The sequence below is a fragment of the Rhyacophila brunnea genome, unplaced genomic scaffold, assembly GCF_057557595.1.
Source record: "Rhyacophila brunnea isolate RB1 unplaced genomic scaffold, BYU_Rbru_1.0 scaffold_14, whole genome shotgun sequence".
In the NCBI taxonomy this organism is placed as follows: Eukaryota; Metazoa; Arthropoda; class Insecta; order Trichoptera; family Rhyacophilidae; genus Rhyacophila; species Rhyacophila brunnea.
The window spans coordinates 31,119,292-31,141,560 of NW_028232796.1; the positions used below are offsets into that span (position 1 = coordinate 31,119,292).

General features: G+C 34.9%; 1 protein-coding gene across 19 annotated transcripts in view; it reads left to right on the plus strand.

The window, feature by feature from the left end:
• The window catches only part of Nt5b (5' nucleotidase B), a 167,932-nt gene that overhangs the window by 144,648 nt on the left and 1,015 nt on the right, over positions 1 to 22,269 (plus strand). For all 19 annotated transcript variants that reach the window (XM_085942188.1, XM_085942176.1, XM_085942175.1 and 16 more), the window contains exons 5-12: positions 509 to 604; positions 5,596 to 5,742; positions 6,530 to 6,806; positions 8,865 to 9,039; positions 12,740 to 12,962; positions 14,055 to 14,202; positions 18,265 to 18,419; positions 20,467 to 20,554. In XM_085942188.1, coding sequence (XP_085798314.1) covers positions 509 to 604; positions 5,596 to 5,742; positions 6,530 to 6,806; positions 8,865 to 9,039; positions 12,740 to 12,962; positions 14,055 to 14,202; positions 18,265 to 18,419; positions 20,467 to 20,554 — 1,309 coding nt within the window. The remainder of the gene's footprint in view (positions 1 to 508; positions 605 to 5,595; positions 5,743 to 6,529; positions 6,807 to 8,864; positions 9,040 to 12,739; positions 12,963 to 14,054; positions 14,203 to 18,264; positions 18,420 to 20,466; positions 20,555 to 22,269) is intronic.

Consider the following 22,269-nt stretch of genomic DNA (forward strand, 5'->3'; position numbering starts at 1 on the left):
TGAATGTAGACTAGACGCTTTTTACATTTTCACGACTATTTCTATGATGCAATCGACTAAAATCTAGGGCTCGAAATGGCCGGAGCACCGTTCCGGTTCAAAAAATCCCCAAAATTATCGCTGTCGATATCAAAGTGGAAATCTAATAAAATCTAACACACTTATTTTTATAAATCACACATAAAATTAGATAGGTAGGTAACCATGTATTTATATATTTATGTACTACAATATTAATATCAAGGTATTTCGCTATTTGCAAGTCTAATAATTGTTATAGGTACCTACAATATGTTTGTCAAAGCATTTTTTTGTGAATACATAATATATCGAAATAAAATCTAATGGGGAGACGTACATAACTGACTATACTATTAATAACCTCACCTATTTGATAACTCTTCTATATGACCCATTATGGGGAGCCCGGGAATATTTTCGTCATGGTTGTTTTTTATTTTGATTTTATTAAGTATATAAATAAATATTTTTTATTTTTGTTTTACAGAGGACTTTGGTTCGACACGCTATACGGAAATCTCCTCAAAGTAGATGCCTATGGAAATATCCTCGTGTGTGTCCACGGATTCGAGTTTTTGAAACAGTGAGTGAATTTTTAATCTAATATTATTGTAGTGATTATTGAATCAACTATTTTTTTTTTCAAAGAATATTTCACAACATTTAAAAATGTGACATTCTTTTATTGAACATACCTACATAATTTGAAGACACTTCTGATAAATATATAACCAATAGACACCCAGCTGGATTCGAACCTGCACCTCTCGGGAATCCTGCTCAAAATTCGTCGCAATTAAATAAGATACCTATAGTATTAGTGGTCAGTGCACGTGGGATCCCCGAGAAAGTGTTTTGAAATTATGTATGTAAGTACTTATATTATTGAATTGTTAGGTAGAAATCATAAACTTTTTTTTACCCAAGAAAGCTTCGCTCGAAAGCTTACATAAAAATTATTATCCTCTACATAATGGACATTCTATTAACATACTTATTTATGATTGTTAGCAATTCGTCCAGCCGATTGGATCTTTGCTCTGTATCTAACACGTTAAAAAACAACATGTGATTTTTAAAGCATAATTTCATTTACAGTTTACACACGGCATCAGACTCTACAACTGATCATAATGGCCAATGACAGTAGTGTAGTACTAGCAACTGTAAAACAATCACAGAAATACCCAGGTCTTGAGAAAACCACATACTTACATTACTTACCTAAATCTATTGTGACCTCACCAGCAATCGAACACTTAGCCCTCGTATGAAAAGCTAGTACCTTACGCATTGGACTATGAGGCGTGCCCGCAGACGATTGCATGCGTTTCACAAGCTTCTCAAAAAAAACTATTACCCACTCACTGCGATATTGATGATAAATGACAATAAATACTTTTAGGTACTGTGAGTACAAAGTAATAATAATTTTGTAGATATTGACCACTTTGTGTTATGTAACTAATAATTTTTTTAATAAAACGTATTGGAGTTGATACATAAGAAATTAGCTTCTTTAGAATTTTTAATAATTCTAGTTTACTGCACATTACATGAGTTACACCAATGGATTTTTCTTTTTATCTATCCTCGAATAATGCAGCAACCATAAGGTAAACAAAGAGAATGGTTTTTAAAATCCTTAAATTTAAATAATTTATTATGAACATTGGATTTTGTCAATGGCCAATTATCCACGGCTATCAATTTGCCCTGAACACTATGGTTTTTTTTTAAAGTAAATTAATATGTTCGCTCCTATGCGGAGCATATGGACTTTCTCACGGTGAAGGTTGAATTAACAGACTTTTAGTCTAACCTGCCCCGTGATCGACGGTTTCAAAAGCGGCCACTCCACCACTAGGCCATCGAATATCTTTGCGTTTAGAATTTATCTCTGGTCATCTTGGATATATATTCTGGTTACACCTTGACATTCGTGAGCCACACATACATATACAAAACACACTTATGCTTACATACGTATATTTGGAACTGTGCCAAATAGTCGTAAAGCAAAAAAAAAACTATCAAATAATCTCGTCATTCTTCGTAATAATTCACTTTGGATTCATTCACCCCAAGTTTTTTTCTCTCTGATTAAAAAATATTTGATAACGAATTCATGTAATTAGGTAAAATTTAAGTAACTTCGCAGCTTCCATTGTTTTTCCAATGTACCTATGTATTTTTATAAAGTAAAAAGATAAGCTAAAATTTTTCACATATTTTCCATACATATATGTCTACAGAGAATGAAATTCGGTACAGAGGTGCTCAGACAATGAAAAAGCATTCTAATACAATTTGGGGGCGGGCCGGTACTCCTAACATGGTGCCTCCATCCATGTTCTTCAATAAAATATTTTTTTTTTTTATTGATGTCGTTTTTGAACCTTCACTAATAAAATATGTAGATATCGTTGATTTACTTGTCGAGATAATAGAATTTAATAATGGCATTATAGCGTCTGTACACATGCATAGATTTACTTGCACCAATAGTGTGTATTTTAAACTATCGCAATTGTTTACACTTAAAAGTGCTGACTGTCTCGCCAATCTCATTCTTCAAGAGTAAGCGAGGCGCGATGTTATCATTGTTTGGTACTATTTGACAGGTCGTGAAAATCGTTTAACATAAAAATGAGTGCGCGGTGTAGTTTGTTTTTTTACCGGCAGGTTCGCTACTATCGTTCTACTGAGCAGGCGCAGATATTGCGCGGTCCAATTATCGCGTGAAAATTCAGAAGATTCTGACCTTTTTTGATTCATGCATGCATTCTTGCAATTTGCACGATAATACGTGTTTATACATTAATTTTTTTGTTACGGCCGCGATAATACGTACTGTCAGCAGTAAATCCATGCATGTGTAAATGGGGTATTAGTGAAGTAGCGACGGGATAGTGGGGCGGCGAGTGGTGGGTCCCACTAGTTATAATATATTTTAGCATCATTCTGTGTTCATTTCGATACATCGCACACATCATATGAGATTTTAGTTACCTTACTTCTGTTCCCCGTCCTCCCCGACGTAGCCACATGGACAGATGAGTCAACTATGCAGTGTGTACCGTTGTACACAATAATAAAACATTTTAAAAGGTCGAGAAGCATTTTGACTTATTCATCCTTCAGATTACTCATACAAAATTTTTGCTGAATCCGAATTCTTTGGTTCCCCTATGGCTCTGTTTTGATATCAGGTCAGCGTGTTCGACCAATCAGCAAACAGCTTTGATCGTTTGGATACCAGCTTTCATATCAACAAGGGAATACGCATATTAGCATAACGATTACATATAACTACCTAGCTACGACATCATCTGCTCAACATGGATCATAGGTTAACGCACAAGTGGATCGGATCCAGGATATTTGACCTAGTGGTTGAGTGAATTGGTAATAAGAAATCTGTTAAGATAATATATTAATATCAAAATATCAAGCCGACGTTAATAATATTCTCCATCTAGGAATGAAAGTTGTAATTTTATTTTAAGTACCTAGGTAAATATTATTTTGGTGACTTTTGTAGTCCATTGTGCAAGTCACTGGCTTCTTATACATGACGTTCAGGGTTCAATTTCTCAAGACTCAGTGTTTCTGTGGTGTATTTCACTACCCACCTACTTACCTGTTGTGTAAAAAAACGATGAAATATTAAAATATCCAGTCCAATAATTTACACTTAGTTTCAAGTCACCGGATAATCACAATTCGTTTTATGATGTGGAATAAAATTATTGATCGAGATGATTGGCAAAGCGTCACATCTAATTCCCGAGTGGGTCAGATCAAATTTCACATACGTATTGATTTTATATATATGCAATACTGTCAACCACCGCCTCTCCCAACCCCCCTTTTTTACCAACCCTCCCTGCAGCTGAAGAAATGCAAACACCAAACCACCTCATCGATAAATAGATTTTAATTTCAGAATATTTAGAGGTGTATTGAAGTGAGTGTTCCGTAACCTTTTTTCTAGAATCTAGACCACAGGTTCTCAAATTTATTTCGACCACCGCCCACTTTGAGATTTAAAAAAATCTAGTGCCTGCCATATTTTTTAACTTACCTTTTTACATGACCGTCTGTTGCGTATCTTAAAAACAGTTATTGCAAAAAAAAAATTAAACGTCATGCATTATTATATGGATAGGATAGATAGGATGTGACCCATGTCCTATTTCTGAGATCAAAGAATGTTTCAATGAGAGGAAATAAAACTCATACTCGATCATATTTAGAAGTATTTTTATTAACATTAAAAGAAGGCTATGAATTTAAAACTTTTCTAATGTGAAGGATGAATTTTATGCATTTCGACGAGTTTGTTAATATCAGGCTCGAATTCACTTAAAAGCAGCCGTAAGTCGCTGCGTTCAGTAACTTGCAGCCGATTTCTCTTTTTAGTTAGCAACGTTGCTACAGCACTAAATTCACGTTCACACAAATACGACGATGGGAATGCTATCAGAAATCGTTGAACAAACGGCCATAACCCAGGGTACAGTTGAGAGATTCGCTTCTGCAGCCAAAATTCTTGGTAGCCATTCTTGAATTTAATTTTTAATTCTTCGTTTGTTGTCAGTTCTATAAGTTCTTCTAATATAAGATTTTTACAGATAGGATTTGTCTGTCGTCGCCCCTCTAGATTTCCTTAAGGTGACGCATCAGTGAAACGCCAAATAATTTCCAACTGTAGGCGCGACGAAATTTTGGACTCGCTGCCATTCACTGAGAGAATCTCGAGGCAGAAGCACGTCACTTTGCTGCGTGATGGCGACGGGTAAATTAATTCTAAAATCGTGTAAAGATGACTAAAAACGTTACCCATTTACTTTAAAAAGAAAACATGTCAATGAATATATTATTATTGTTACTAATAGAACAATAAACAGAACATAAAATGAACGTATGTTGGATTTATATGAAAAATAATATTTCGTTTGACAGGTGTCATTTGCACCCGCGACCCGCAGTCCGCGCATCGCCTAGCAACGATCTTTTTAGACCGTGCCTCAACTAATGCATGGCCTTAACACCCCCTAATTTTTTTTGAGCCTTCTATTACCCCTTGAAAGCCTCCAGCGCCCACAAGGAGGCGTTATTGCTCACTTTGAGAAAGACTGATCTAGACGGTGCGATACTCAACATTCTACATACCTATTAACACCAATCAGCATAGAGTTATAGAATTATCAATCTCATGGACCCAATATTTTACCTTAAAAAAATGTTTATTTTTATGGGTGGTATCTTATGAACATTTATGCATAATATATAAAAACATAAAAATTCGAGGGAAACGACCAATGAGCCATATTGTAGTAGTGTCATAAAGGGGTAATTTTTAGGGTTTTTTTTTCATTAAATCGCTTTACCTAACTCCGCCTCTGCATTGATTCACTGACCACTTGGGTAATTGCTGATTGATGTACTTAGAATATTATTACAATACGATTAATCAGCACTCTGGCAATATTCGTATCTATTTATTTGTGATCCTCAAACATTGACATGTTGTTTCATCGAAAATTAATTATTTTGAATTTTTTTCAGTTCACAGGTCTACGAGCTTTACCCAAACAAATTCCTACAGCTCGATGAATCCAGGGTCTATGTCTTGAATACACTCTTCAATTTACCGGAAACTTATCTCTTGGCATGTCTCATAGATTTCTTCACAAACTCACCGCAGTACACCAGGTTCGTAAAATACATTTCCCTAATATGTTGCGATTACATTCTCAAATTATATTATTTTTTATTCAATGAATAATACAGAAGATTTAACCAGTTCAATGCCTTCAGCAAGTTTTCTTGCTCTACAAGGCCGTGAATAGGCCGCACAAACAAATTTCGCGAGTTATCTCTTCCGACTTTACACTGAAATTACTAGCCACTGTCGATTGATTTGCATAATCTAAATAATTAAACACACAGTGACATCTGTTTGAATAATTATTAAATACTAAGCCACAAATTATCAGTATTACAGCGGTTTTAGTAAAGCTTAAGTCTACATTCAACGTGTATCGTTAAAAATCTGTGATGAATGTGATTTCAAATCCCATTCAATACAATTCGTCAGCCGAATGCAGAACTATTCTAACTTACAATTGAAATATTTTGCAGAAGAGTCTTTTGAAACAGCCTACTTCAGTTATTTATTATTTATATGGACAAGTGTATGCACCATTTTTTTCATCAATAATCCTACTAAAATATGATGCATCCATTTATCCATTTAGATAATAAATAATTTCAGTAAGTTGTTTCAAAAAACTATCCTTAAAAATTTCAAATGTAATTTTTTTCTAATATGTATTACGTTATGTGGGTGCATGCACCGTTTATAAATATATAAATAAATCTTATTCATTGCGAATTAAATTTACAATTTAAAAAATCATTTTTATAACTGAATAAGTATGTATCTCAGAAGATAGTAATTATTGTCATACCTTCCAATGTGTTTCTTCACAATTCACAGACAAAAAACCGGTGTCAGAGGCGGCGAATTAGCCATGTCTTTCAAGTCAATCTTCCAGGACGTCCGAAACGCCGTTGACTATGTACACATCCAGGGAGACCTCAAGACCAGGACCATCCAGAACCTGGAGGAGTTTGTGAAGAAGGACGAGAGGCTGCCTATGTTCCTTACCAGAATCAGGGAGAGCGGAGCGAAAGTCTTCCTGCTAACCAACAGCGACTACAAATTCACCAACAGAATCATGACTTACCTGTTTGATTTCCCGCATGGTGCAAGGGTGGGTTGTAATAACACGCAGTAAAATCCTGTTTATAATTTTTCATCAGTTATGACTTACATAAGTACCTAACTATTGATTTATCTATTGACCTGTTTTACGATCAACATAATATTATGTTTTTTTTTCGACAATGTCCGATCCTAATAGGAACATATGGGCCTCCACAGAGTGGAGGTTTGTATTGACAGATTTTGTTTTATTACGAGAAATGGATGTCAGCCACTTGCTCAACCTATTAGGTCCATACCCTGACACACACAAATTGAAAAACAATATGTGTACTTGCCAGACCCAGGATTCGAACCTGGGACCCACGGCTTTATAGTCCAACGCTTATGCCGCGCGGCCACGATGGGTGCTAGTAGGTCGTGATAAACCTATTTTTAGTAGTGTTCTTATATTAATCTAATATTATGTCTATCCAAATGTAAATATACATCATAATTGACGTAATTCACTTATTCTCTCATCAAGTTGTCTATGAAACGAGAATCAGAAACACTGTGTTAAAATTTCTGTGACGGAATAATATGACATGGAATCAGTCATTATTATTTCATGTAGTTCATTTGATTTGATATTACAGCTTGCCACAGGATATTCTGAAAACAAGAAAAATAAAAAATCTCTAACAATTCGCTCTATTTGTGAGAATTAGGGATTGCAATACCGAATAAAAATACTAATACCGGTATTTCGGTATTTGGAAAAAACAGAAGTATCTACTAATAAATATATTTATATTATATATAAAAAGGTCTTTAAAATATTAATATTTTATAGCACGTGCTATTACTGGTCTCCAAGGGCGTTGAAGGGCAACGGAAGTAAACCAGACATCGCGTAACCTGACAAAAAATACCATATTAATACATTTTATTTCCACTTTCAATACTGAATATATTGGTTTTGTCCGGTTTTTAAAACCGGTATTTAGGTATTGAAAAATACTGAGATACCGGTAGTGCAATCCCTAGTGAGAATACTCTTGTGTGAAAGAAAATTTAGTTTATGCATTTACATCAAAGCAATATTATTATCGATTATCGATGCAAACACATTATATGTATTTCTAAATGTCAGTTGTGTATGGATAATACTAAACTTGACAAACGTGAATACTGACTGACAGCCAGCATGAACATGTTTGACATAGTGTTCACATTGAAATATTATAGTGAGAATGAAAGAGTCACTGTGTCACGGTGTGTCCATTAAAATTTATTCAATTAAACTACTGATAATGCAACCAATTGAGGCGTCTAATTCCAAAAAGCGATAAGTCCACATATGGTCAAAATCGAGAAAAAAATACACACGTGTTATTTGTATAATTTTACACAATATGTATTGATCTATAAATTCCAAAGCGCGACATAACACTACGAAAAAAAATATTTTTAGTCTCGATTTATTACAAAAAGCGCCAAGTCCATTTTTCATATTATTTAAAGCTTGGTTGATTTTGCGCGTGTTTATGTCAACCAATAAGGGAACGTTCGATATTGAAAAGGGCGTCTCCCATGCTGTAGCATCTGGTAAACTTATGACAGTGCCACGGAAAAATGTGCCGTATGCGGGATAAATTACAAAGTGAAGTACAAGTAGCGTTAAGTCCAATTTTATTTTGCCTATATTTATTACATTTAAGAGTTTATCGGCTGAAACAAATTGCCATTTGGTTCTAATTTCGACATAGAATACAACGGAAAAAAAAATCTCACGTTAAAACAAATAATTGAAGCTATAAACATAAAAACGTTGTTTCCCGAAAATATTGAATTGTGGACTTGTCGCTTTTTGTAATTAGATGCCTCAATTATTTACTGTGAATATATAACTTTACTATTCGATTTAAAGTGTACAATTTTAATAATTCTGCCATTGTTTTTCAATTAAAAAATGTTAATTAATGTTACCAAAATCGGTATTTTATATGGCAACACTTTCCATCACAACAAGTGACAATGTCATCAAGTATCGTGTAACTAAGTTAGGTTAACTTAACGGCATCTAGCCTTTAGTCCTACAAACATTGTTGTATTATGATTGCAGCCCGAAGACCCTCACAGAGACTGGAAGTCTTACTTTGATATAATCGTGGTTGATGCCTGCAAGCCTCTGTTCTTCGGCGAGGGAACAATCCTTAGACAAGTAGACACACGCACCGGAGCACTGAAAGTCGGCACACATATGGGACCTCTGCAGAAAGAACAAGTATATTCTGGAGGTATATACACAGCATATCTTTCTAATCGTTTTTATCATATTGTAATGTAATATTCTTTATTGAACATATTTTTTTGAGTTCGATTCCCACACAGCATGGTTTTTTCCTAATAAGTATAAAATATATATAATTTTTTAGCATGTCCGACTGACCGTATGGATCTCCATAGAATGGAGGTTGTATAAACAGATAAACAGATTTGTATTTTTACGAGAAATGAATGTTAGCCATCTGCTCAAAATTAGGTCCATTATCTGACTCCAGACTCATCTATATATATAAAAGAAAGTCGGGTTAGATACACCATTTATAACTCGAGAACGGCTGGACCAATTTTTACGATCTTTAATTTGTTGGATTTGTCTCAGCCCCGAATAGCAGAATAACTATTAAAACATCGGATATATCACTGAAAAAATAAATTATGAAGAAAATTCATTTTCTCATACATTTTGTATCGAACGGCTTTTGACTGATATCGATTAATTTAAACGATGGAGCTCGCGCATACGAAAACAAAAGAAAATCACAAAAAAATTAAATCCGTATACAACGCCATCTCTGATACATGACAGAAACAATAAACAAGAAACAAACAAACAAAAGAAAGTATCAACATGGCGTTTTTGACAGTTGATTCAGTTCTCAGATAATACCGAAAGACTTTGTTGTAGACAAATAGCAATTTTGATCGTGATTTTCAAACGATAAGTTGCCTTCTAAAATGTTCACTTTGTGAGGTTATCAAAGTTGTGAATGTGTGCGTATCGATAATTGCTTCATTATGTAATTTTGAACTGTGTGAATAATTTTCCAGTGTTATTTACAATGCTGCGAGCTAGAAGATCTAATCTATATAAAGTCAGGTTAATTACACCATTTATTTTATAACTCAAAAACGGCTTGACCGATTTTTATGATCTTTAATTTGTTGGATTTGTCTCTGCCCTGAATAGCAGAATAACTATTAAAACATCGGAAAATTTCACGGAAAAAGAAATTATGAAGAACATTCATTTTCGTATACATTTCGTATGGAACGGCTTTTTTGATGATGTCTATTGATGATATAGAACTGATTGACTGATTTCGATGAAATTTTTTTGTTCGTCTCGGCCTCGAGAAGCTTCCTCGCGCATTGGAAAAGTAAGAAAATCAGAAAGTAAATCCGTATACACCGCCATCTCTGATACATGAGTATTGCAATTCAGTAAAGTACATCAAATACATCTGCAAATATGTCACCAAAGGCAGCGATATTGTGGTTTTTGGCGTTCAAACTCCCAATACCAACGATGAAGTCACGCACTATCAAGTTTGTCGATATGTGAGCTGCAATGAAGCAATTTGGCGTATTTTCTCATTCCCCATTCATGAACGTCATCCCACTGCTGTACATTTGGCGGTGCATCTGGAGAATGGTCAACGAGTTTATTTTAATGCATCGAATGTTGCTCAACGTGCTGTAACACCTCCAGCGACAATATTGACCAGTTTCTTTTCAATTTGTCAAAGCGATCCGTTTGCACGAACGTTGCTCTACTCTAAGATGCCACGTTATTATACTGGGAACGCTTCATCGAAGAAATTTCAACGTCGGAAGCAAGGCGATGCGGTTCCTGATTATCCGGATGTGCATTCTAATGATGCTCTTGGTCGCATTTACACAATTCATCTGAAGAATGAAGAATGCTTCTACTTGCGGTTGTTGATGGTAATTAATGTTCGTGGGCCGACATGATTCGAATCACTTCGAACTGTCAATAGTATAGTGTGTCCAACATTTCGTGCTGCATGTCAACAGCTCAATTTGATTGAAAACGATATTCATTGGGACATGAAAATCGCTGTAGCAATTGTTTCTGCATCTCCAAGTCAGATACGCACATTATTTGCTATCATTATTTCGACATGCTTCCCATCAAATCCACCTGAACTGTGGAACAAGTACAAGGGTGACATGTCAGAAGACATTTTACATCGAATTCGTGTCAGTTCAGAGAATCCCGCTCTCGAAGTGAATGAGGAGATACATAACCAGGCTTTGCTTTTGATCGAAGACATGTGTTATCTCATGTGCGGCAGTTTGTTAGTCAAGTTAGGAATGCCAACGCCACATCGTGGAATGAATGACGCTTTTAATCGAGAATTGGAACGTGAACGTGAATATGATCGAGATGCATTGAACCGATCGGTTCGATCGAATGTACCAATGTTGAACCCCGAACAAAAGGAAGTGTACGATACGTTAATGCAGGCAATTGATGATGGAAATGGTGGCTTATTTATCCTCGATGCGCCTGGTGGAACTGGGAAGACATTTTTCATGTCATTGATTTTGGCCACTGTTCGTGTGAGATCCGAAATTTCTGTAGCAGTTGCTTCTTCTGGGATAGCGGCCACGTTGTTAGAAGGATGCCGAACGGCTCATTCAGCGTTGAAATTGCCGTTAAACCTTCAAACGACTGAAACACCGACAATCAGTATTGCGAAACAAATCATCACCTGGGATGAATGCACAATGGCGCACAAATACGCATTGGCAGCACTCAATCGAACTATGAAAAATCTGCGCAATTACTCAAGATGTTTTGGTGGCGCAATGATTCTACTATCTGGCAATTTCCGCCAAACACTACCAACCATTCCAAGATCAACCGCTGCCGATGAAATGAACGCTTGCCTCAAATCATAAACTCTGTGGTGCTATGTGAAGAAACTTCAGCTAACGACAAACATGCGAGTTGCATTGCTAAACGATCCATCTGCCGAAGATTTCTCTAAGCAATTGCTGACTATCGGTAACTGCCGTGCTCCTATCGACGAATCGAACGGATTGATTTCTTTTTGAAATTTCGTCTCAGCGAAGGACGACCTCATCAACAAAGTGTTCCCGAACGTCATTGCTAACCACAAAAATCACAATTGGTTTAGTGAACGAGCAATTTTTGCGGCAAAGAACAAAGATGTGGATCACTTAAACTTCACAATTCAAAATCAAATCGTTGGTCCAATGCATTCCTTCAAATCTATCGACTGTGTAATAAACGAAGACGAAGCAACCAACTATCCAACTGAATTTTTAAACTTATTGGATCTGCCTGGCTTGCCACCCCACAATTTACAACTGAAGATTGACGTGGTAGTTATCATGCTTCGAAATCTGAACCAACCAAAACTATGTAATCTATTTCATTTTGATTTGATTTTTGCACATTTATTGAACTTAATTCATTTTGAGTATTTTAATTCAGCTAATAAGTTAACACAAGATTATTGATTGTGAGGCGGTATGAAGTTCGCCGGGTCAGCTAGTATTTAATAAAACAACATGTGTATTTGCCAGAACCAGGATTCGAATCCGGGACCCATGACATCATTAACCGCTTGGAGTGTTTCAAATTATATAAATCCAGGATATTATGTTTGTGACATCATCTGCAAGAAGTTTATAATTTTATCCATCTATAAAAGGCCAAGCAAAAATCTAATAATAGTCTATTAAAGTTGTCATATATCTTTCACATTGTGAGGTCCATACTTCTTGCCAACTCAACATTTGGCATCCGGCAGTTTGCAGAGCGTATATGAGTGGGAACATTTGGCGTCCCATGAGACCCTCAACGCTTTCAGCACCACGTTTTAAATGTGTCTAGGTCTCTGTCATTCTCTTGCGTTTAATCACCTATTAATTTCCCAGGTTCTTGCGACGTATTCACTGAACTGATAGGGGCGAAGGGCAAAGACGTACTTTACATAGGAGATCACATTTTCGGAGATATTCTCAAATCAAAGAAGATCCGCGGCTGGAGAACGTTCCTCATAGTTCCAGAACTTGTTCAAGAATTGCACGTGTGGACTGATAAGTGTCAACTCTTTGCTGAACTTCAAACCTTGGATATTATGCTTGGAGAGATGTATAAGTAAGTATGATGCGTTTAACAAATGCATTATGTCATGATGTGACATTTTTACAATGTTTTTATTAGCTTGTATTCTTATTTGTCCGGTGGTTTTTTATCCAATACAAATCTTGCAATTGATTTTTAACTAACTTCCCGACTAGCTAGACATTTGAAACTTTTAGAATATATCAGAACACTATGCCAATGCATTCTTTTAATACTTTTAGCCATCTTTAAGTAGACTTGAATTCATTTTCAGTCAATTCTGTTTTGTATGAAAAGTTATTTCGGAAGAAATCTGTAATCCAATCCACTATTATTGGTTGCTAACTGGGTCGTCCTAGCAACTAAATTATTAATATATACGTGCGTTACTATGGAAATCAAAATGACATTTCAGTATTCTATATTTGTTTGTTTTTTTTTTACTTCATATCAAGTACAAGTTTGAGCATATTGAGCATAATAATTCAACAGAAAATGTAAAAACGATTATTTATTTTGCTACTAGACTTGAACTACATAAAAAAATATTGAACTAATATAAAAGAGAGAGTAATATGAACTTGTACCACAATACTTGAGAACTTTTTAACATGGTTGAATTGGTAACTGTTGAAAATTTTATAGTATCTGTTGTACCAATCTTAAATGTATCGTTTGAAAACGGCAGCCTGCTGTTGATGTCTTGTTTTGGTTACTTAGTGTTACTTATGATTTTACATGATTGTTCATCGAAATAATGGATCATTATGAGGTGTTATCTCAGTATAGCCATGTTCATTTGCCCTGACGGAAATTTGCTAAAAAATTATCTGCAATGTGAAATTAAATCATTAGCCTTAAAAACCCATTTTTTAATATCACTTTCATTTTATAAAGAGTCCATTTTAGTTTTTTTTGACATCTTTGATCTTATTGTAGACATGAAAGTCATTTTACCATGTTACTGCTACGTTAACAATCCATAAAAGATCTGATATTTGAAGGCGATAAATGGTCCAATGGCTTAAAATCAAATATTATTAATAGTTGAATTTCCAATATCGTGTAGCATCTTCACTTGTCTGCAACTATAATTTTATTTTATGAATTTGATTTCTCTTTCAGAAACTTAGATTCTAGCACAAAAGAGAAGCCAGACATATCGAAGCTGCGCACTTCTATCCGGGACGTGACCCACAAGATGGACCTTGCCTATGGAATGATGGGATCCCTCTTCAGGTCCGGCTCTAGGCAGACATTCTTCTCTTCACAGGTAAAAAACATCTAAAGTTTTTAGATTGCGTATTAACCCGGCACCTGCCTCAAAAATCGTATGACGCACCATAACTACGCATGAATTTCATTATCGTCTTTGTTCTATACTAAAAAAAGCAATAAAAAATATGTCACAGCTCCAGTCGAGAACCCAAAGCCATTAAGATAATTTCGACACACTAAAAAACCGTAATAAATCAGTTATAATATCAGAAACACTCGAACAAACGAATGCTATCCAAATTTGAAAGAACTCACCGCAAGACGCCATTTTGTATCCAATAGTTAGAGCTCTGCGCGGTGTGTACTATTTCGACACTTGTGCATTACGTTCCCACGAATTGGTGTTACTAATTTTCAAGTGCATATCGATAAATCACATATTAATGTCTTCGGGTTGAGTCGTAAACAAATATAAAGGGGACCCTTTTAATATATTTAAACTACACAAACACTTAACTTATTGAATATTATTGATAAATTAACACGAACTCACATATTAAAAAAAAAACAAATACAATAATAAACCTATTTTAAAATTCTTTTGATGTGTGATATATTTTAAAGCAAGGTGACAGACATAACGCAACATCACACGTTGGGCACATATAGCGAGAGAGTTTTGTTTTTTTTGGATTTTTTTTAGAATTCCCGCATACGAAACATCTTCTAGGCTTATCGGTATTTTGTGTCGGTAAAATGTATTCTGGCAAATGTCCCGTTGCACTTTTGGGCAATAATCGTACGGGATTATCGCTAGTTGACGCTGTCGGCTTGGGCAGGGGTGCATTTGAAATTCTCACACAATATTTGTCCACTAGTTGTTTTATTACGCAGAGTTGAAAATCGCCCAATGTTTTTTTGTCACATTTAATAAATTTATATAAATAAAAAGCATTTAATAAATATAAGTCGATCATGTGGAATGCGACCTTTTTATACCACTTGATCGACTTTCTCATACACGACAAGTTGCTAAGCATCATGTCGGACTTATCTACCGTACCCATATTTTTGTTATAATCTATAACACATTTTGGTTTTTCAATGTTTTCGCCAGTTCTATAGTTCACTTTTCCCGTTGGTCCAAATGATGCATCGTGGAGGGTGGATAGCATGTGAACATCCCTCCTATCGTGCCATTTCAGAGCCAAAAGTGGACTATTGTACTTAGCCTCGGTATCTCCCTTTTTCAGTTTGCTGAACTCTGGCATATCTTTACGATTTTTTCTCACTGTACCGCAAGCATTCGTTTTGTGAGAGTGAAGGTATTTAAAGAGCGCCGGACTCGAATACCAGTTATCACACCATAAGGTGTGACCTTTCCCGATATAGTCTTTCATTAGCGTTGTCACTACCGCACCGGAAATACCGAGATTTTCATTGTCTTGTATGTCAGTCCCTTCCCCACAATAAATTATAAAGTCAATAATATACCCTGTCATTACGTCACACATCACAAACATTTTTATTCCAAATCGATGTCTTTTGGAAGGAATGAATTGTTTAAAAATTAACCTACCCTTAAACACGATTATGCTCTCATCTATGCAAAGATTCTGATACGGTATCATCGTTTCCCTAAAAATTGTTCTTGTGTGTTCTAACAGTAATCTAATTTTAGCTAGTCTATCATTTGAGGCGGTCACACTAGGATCAGAAAAATGAAGCATTTGTAAAATAAGTTGGTATCGATTTCTAGCCATTATTTTCCCAAAAATGTCTGCATGCAGGTAAGGATCGGTACTCCAATGTTCCTCTATCGACGTGTGCTTATTTCGAGTCATCAGCATTGATACGGCAAAAAATGTATACAACTCCGGCACTGACGTGTCTGTCCAATTGTGTGACCGCGATTTCGGTCCGAGGTCTCCCGCACTGTACGAATGGTTAAAAAATGTATTCGTTTGGTTCACTATTTCCGACATTATATTTTTATTCAAAAAATGTTCAAAGAAAAGACATTCGGGAGAGGATTCGTTCAAGTCGTTCGATGTCACGCCAGATCGACAATCATTGAATTCGTGAACTATTGGAATATACGGGCCAGTTCTCCACGACCGCAAAAATTCAATTGGCTCGTCAGAGTCCGTATCGTCGACGTCATGATCAGTCTCATGCTGTTCCAATTCCTCTTCCGACATATCATAATCTGAGTCCAATTCCTCATTAGTACGCACATTTTCTTCCTCCATATTTACGCACTATAAAACTATGAAATGTTTTTAAAATGTTTAACTACAGTATTAGGGAACGCCAAATCACAGAAACCATTAAACTCACACACAATAGTTATTGATATCAGTATTAATTTTCACATTCACTAAAATGGGACACGGTAGACAGTACAAAAAGTATTTTAAAAATCACGGTAAAATAAAATCATACGTTCAATAGTTAATCATGCCAGTTTTAATGTGATAAGTACACCAGACAGCAAAAAAAGTATTTATCAACGATTGCGGTAAATATTCAACTTATATGCGATAAATACAATCCCGCGCAATGGCCCGCTCGGTTGAAAGTCTGTCGTATTCTGCGCAGTCGCGGCGCTCAATTCAAACTGATTTCTGTCGACCGGCAAAACTTGGCCGTACGAATTGGTTCGAAACTTTGGTGATTATTTTATATTTAGAACCAATGCTTTTAAAATATGTCATAGGTGGCAGGAGAAGGACAAATCAGGCCAAATTTACGTGAAAAAATCAGTCCCGTATGATAAATATGGAAGCGGTGACATCGATTTATACACATGCGCATTGCGAAATTTGCCTGATTTGTACAAGGTGTGTGACATCGGCGCCGGCCGGGTTAAATTAGATTTATAAAGAAAATTGGGTGCATGTAAGAACAAAACGTTTCGAGAGAATGATAATAATATATATTTGAAAATACCTATCCATATTTAATTTATATATAAATACAATGAGTTAATAAAGTTAGTGGACTGTATCTGCTACCACACTGAAAAAGGAGACGGGGTTAGTGTGAATTAACGGATTGAAGTTACTGATCTTAAAGTTATCTTTAAGTTCCGTGGACGATCGATAATCCAGGAGCACTTGAACTTATTCTTATATCACACAATACTACTTGTACCAATATCTTCATTGACACTGTGTGGAATAATTAATTAATGATTAGATATTACTTTGTTAAAGTTTTGTTGGATACTGTCCATCTTATGCTTAGTCCAAACACCAGTGGTGAAGGGTGAAGGTAGGCTGTTAAGATCTGCCATAAATAGTGCACACTAAACTTTGTCAGTTATACATATTTGTTTTCATTAAATTAAGACTACAATGTACAGACGGTGTTTGAAATTCAATTAAACCCTTCGAAAGCCAAACCATAATAGATAGTAGTCAAAAAATACTCGTCTATCTATAAAATATTTTTTATCTATTGATAGTTTGGTTTAGGTAGGGCTTAATGAATGTAAAAAAATTAACCAAATACATTTGTGCAATATGTATTTCTAATTCAACGAAAACAAATACGTATGAATGAAAACGTATGCACAATTTATCTGATCGCCCAAAATATACCAAAACTATTATGGTTTGGTTTAGACGGGGTTTAATTGATTTTTAACCGGTTCTGTTCCAAAGCTAACATCTTCGTGGATATTTGTGCCGGCCATACAAAAAACGCGCACTTATTCGCCTGTCTTTGAAGACAGAATGCCAGTCTCAGGCGTTTGTTTTGAATAATTTAAAATTCGGAAGAACACTGGTCTAATAATTAGCATATGATTGGTAAGTGTTTATGATAAACTTTCAATATTTAAAAAAAAAAATAATAAGGTTTATTCTTGCAAAAAAATTCGCAGCCTCTCACTTCCCGCCATACAAAACCTCCCGGCACAGATCAGTTTATTAACCTGCTCTATTTATGTTGGATCTTAACAACCTACCTCCACCCTTCGCCACTGCTGTTTACTGTATTGATTCACCTCGAGTGTCTATTGAGACACTGTCGTGTGCCCACGATAAGATGCGGAAGGTGGTCAATAAATAATCAGCTCACACAATGTTTATATTATTATTGTTATTTTCAGGTTGTGCGTTATGCTGATTTGTACGCGGCGTCATTCCTGAATCTCATGTATTACCCGTTCTGCTACATGTTCCGAGCGCCGGCCATGCTACTTCCACACGAGTCCACCGTCGCTCACGAGCAACGCTTCCAAATGGACGCTCCTTCCATCGATAGGTATGTCTTTGACAATATTCCAGTTGTTCTGTACCTTTCTGCTTAGCATAATTTGTATGAAAATACTTTGCCATCTTTAGATGCATGGTTAAAGTCATAATATATTCCTTTGAAATGTAGCCAACCTTAGTTCAACACAACAGCATCTAAAACGCTCATGTTTATTCTTTCATACATATTAATTAACTCGCGAACATTTAATATCGCCAGTTAATTTTGTGGTGTCAAGAAAAGGAAGAACAATTCCAAATTATTTTAAGTTGGATTTTATATAGTAGTGACATAGATTCGATTATTTATGTCGACTCGTAAAAATAATTTAAACATAATAATAATTGTCTAAACATAATATTACCCATAAGCCAATTTCAAACCTTTTTTAATACCTGGATTTACTGCTGGCAGTACATATTATCGCGGCCATAACATGTATTATCCTGCAGATGCAAGATTGCATGCATGAATCAAAAAAGTTCGGAAGCTTCTGAATTTTCGAACCTGCCGGCAAAAAAACGAACTACACTGCGAAAAGATTCTTTTTGAGGTTAACCGATTTTTACAATCTGTCAAATAGTACCATAAAATGACAACATCGCGTCTCGCTTACTCTTAAAAAATGAAATTGGAGAGATAGTCAGCACTTTTACTTGTAAACAGTTTTTGTATCGATTGTTTAAAATACACACTATTGCTGCCAGTAAATCTATGCATGTGTACAGGCGCTGTTATAGACTACCTACATTATTGGTACCACTTTGGTAGACTTTTTTTCTATTCTTGATATCTCAGGAGAAAGTTCTCGAAAATAACGTATATGCAATAATATGATGCACGGGTAGAGAAGTGCGAATTTCTAGTAGAGTATACGACGAAGTCGTGCATGATTGTTACTGAGTAATATAATTATCATCATTTATTGGAAATACAACTCTTGGCGGATCTTAGCCTCCTTCAAAAACTGCCTCCATCCTGGCACTCTCCAGTTGCTTTGTGGTTGTAATACATATTACGATGTTATTAAGTAGATGCTATGAAATTATTGGGTCTCTAATCGTAATTAATATTTGTATGAACATATGTACTTATCTAATTAGATCTGAACTAAAAGTTTTGAATTAATAGCCCGTTTACAGGTGCATGGATTTACTGGCGGCAGTACGTATTTTCGCGACTTTAATGATAAAATGCAAATTTAAATACGTATTATCATCGTACATGTTGCAAGACTGCATGCATGAATCAAAAAAAATTTGCGGCTTCTGAATTTTCATGCGATAGTTGCAACTTGCATCAACGATAGTGGCGAACTTGCCGGAAAAAATATGAACTACACCTCACAGAGGATTTTGACATTCACCAATTTTCAGAACCTGTCAAATGGCACCATACAATGACAACAACGCGTCTCGCTTGATGAATGAGGTTGGCGAGACAGTCAGCACTTATGCGTAAACAGTTATTATTGCGATAGTTTAATCTACACACTATTAGTGCCAGTAAATACATGTAAAGGCGATAGAAGCCTAATATGATGTTACCATAAAATACTACAGCCATATTGCACTGCAGACATTTATCACTGTCTCAAGTGTGTATTGTTATACTTTCCGTTTAGGTGGTACCTTCATCCAGAGTTTTCAGAACTGATATATTATAGCAACCATCTTTTTGTGTATTCGGAAGATGGTAAAGGGAGATGAGTAAACAGAGTGCAATATATTACTTTTTCTTTGTCATACATATTATTCAACTTCATATTTTGTCCTTTTCTCCATTTTCCTGGACCCTACAGAATTAAATCGGTCAATTACTTTTAATAGAAAGTACCTTAATTCTATTACACAATATATATTATTTGACTTAATCATATCTAAATAATTTAAAAAGCCAAATACAACATAGGCGTATTCAAATTATGCATACTTATTATTTTTTCATGATTATTATTTTTGTCTATAAATTGTGCAAGATATACCTAGTTATTATTTTATTTATTTTTGTTTTTTTCATTCATTTTCATTGTTGTTTCCGTGTTGTGTTATTTCAGGTCTAGACAATCGAGCAAAGGTTTCAATGTAATGGCAATGTCGCCGGGCAGTGAAAACTATGAAAACTTAGGCTTCCCTAGCGACGAGGTAAAATCATATCACAATTTACTAATTTTATCGATATATTGCACCATCGCAACTAAACTGCCACAATCCAAAAAACGTCAAACGGAGAAAATCAGGTTTGAAGTTTTTACCTTTCGCATTTTATACTGTGTTTTCGAAATATGTTTAGATGTTGAATGAAGTTTTGACTTGAATTTGATGACTTAGAGATATGAAATTTTCAGTACATATACTATGAACGATAGACAATGAAACGTAGTAATTAACTCAAAACACGTAAATTTGGACTTGTGGCGGTTTAGTTGCGAGGGTGCGATATATAGAAATAATGTTTTGATTAATTTTGTAGAACTTACGTACATAAACTATTTTATCTTGTAGATACATAATCAGCTAATATAATTATATAATTTTTATAAATGTTGATGAATTTGTAGCAAATAATATACCATATACGTCAGTGGCGAGAGGTGAAGGTGGGCTGTTTAGAAATTGAATTGTTAATTGAACTAATAATACAGTTTACAGATGGTGCTAGTTGTTTTTTTTTAATTCAATTAAGCCCTGCCTAAACCAAACCATAATAGTTTAGGCATGCTAAGGGCGATCTGACGAAAATAGTGTACACTTTTTCAATCACACTTATTTGTTTTTGTTGAACCACGAATATAATTTACAGATGTTATTGATTAGTTTTTAAAATTCAATTAAACCCTGCGTAAGTCAAGCAATCAATCAAAAAAATAATATAAATATCTAAAATTATCTAATTGAATCATACCATAACTTTATAGATAGAATAATAATTTTATATTTTAATATTTTATCTATTATAGTTTGGTTTAGGCAGGGCGTATTGAATGAAAAATAATTAGCAAGCAATATGTGTAATATATTGTATTCTTAATCCAACGAAAACAACGAATTTTAAATGAAAAAGTGTGCACAATTTTGTCATATTGCCCAAAGTATGCCATAACTATAATGGTTTGGCTTGGGCAGGGTTTAATTGATTTTTAAAAACTAACCAACACCATCTGTAAATTGTAGTATTAGTTCAATAAAAACAAATACGTAAGACTAACAATGTTTAAAGTGCACTATTTATGGCGCATCTTAACAGCCTACCTCCACCCTTCGCTACTGTATGTGGTACATATATCCGTTTATAAGATATAGTTGAGTAAAGTGTGCTTTATTTAATGAATTTCATAGAAGCTAAATCTTTATTTGCGTTTATCTCAAAACTGTGTTGTTGTAGATAGGCCCCTGTGATCCTAAACCCCTGACTGTTTAGATTAGTACCTATCTACATAACATTGAAGTGTCATTTGTGTCTTTAATAAAATTTATTATGTTGTGTGATTATTTAATAAAATATAATATTTTCTTTCGATACTGTAATAATTCCTTCTATTTTGATTTGAATTCAGTGAAACCCCGATTTTGCATTTAATACAAGGGGCGTATTAAAAAATCGTACAAATAGTCTTCGTGCATATTTTTGTGTTTATATAAAACTCGCAATATTGTAAATTGATTTGAAGGTTTCGTCTTATATATTGTATCTATATATCAATGCACTATGCACGAAAATGCACAAAAACAATAACAAACGAAATATATGTTAACAATAAGAACTAAAAATTACAGTAAAAATTGACTGTAACATTAAAGGTAAAATGGGGAATGACATAATACGTTGTGACCACAATGGTTAAAATAATTAATCGCGT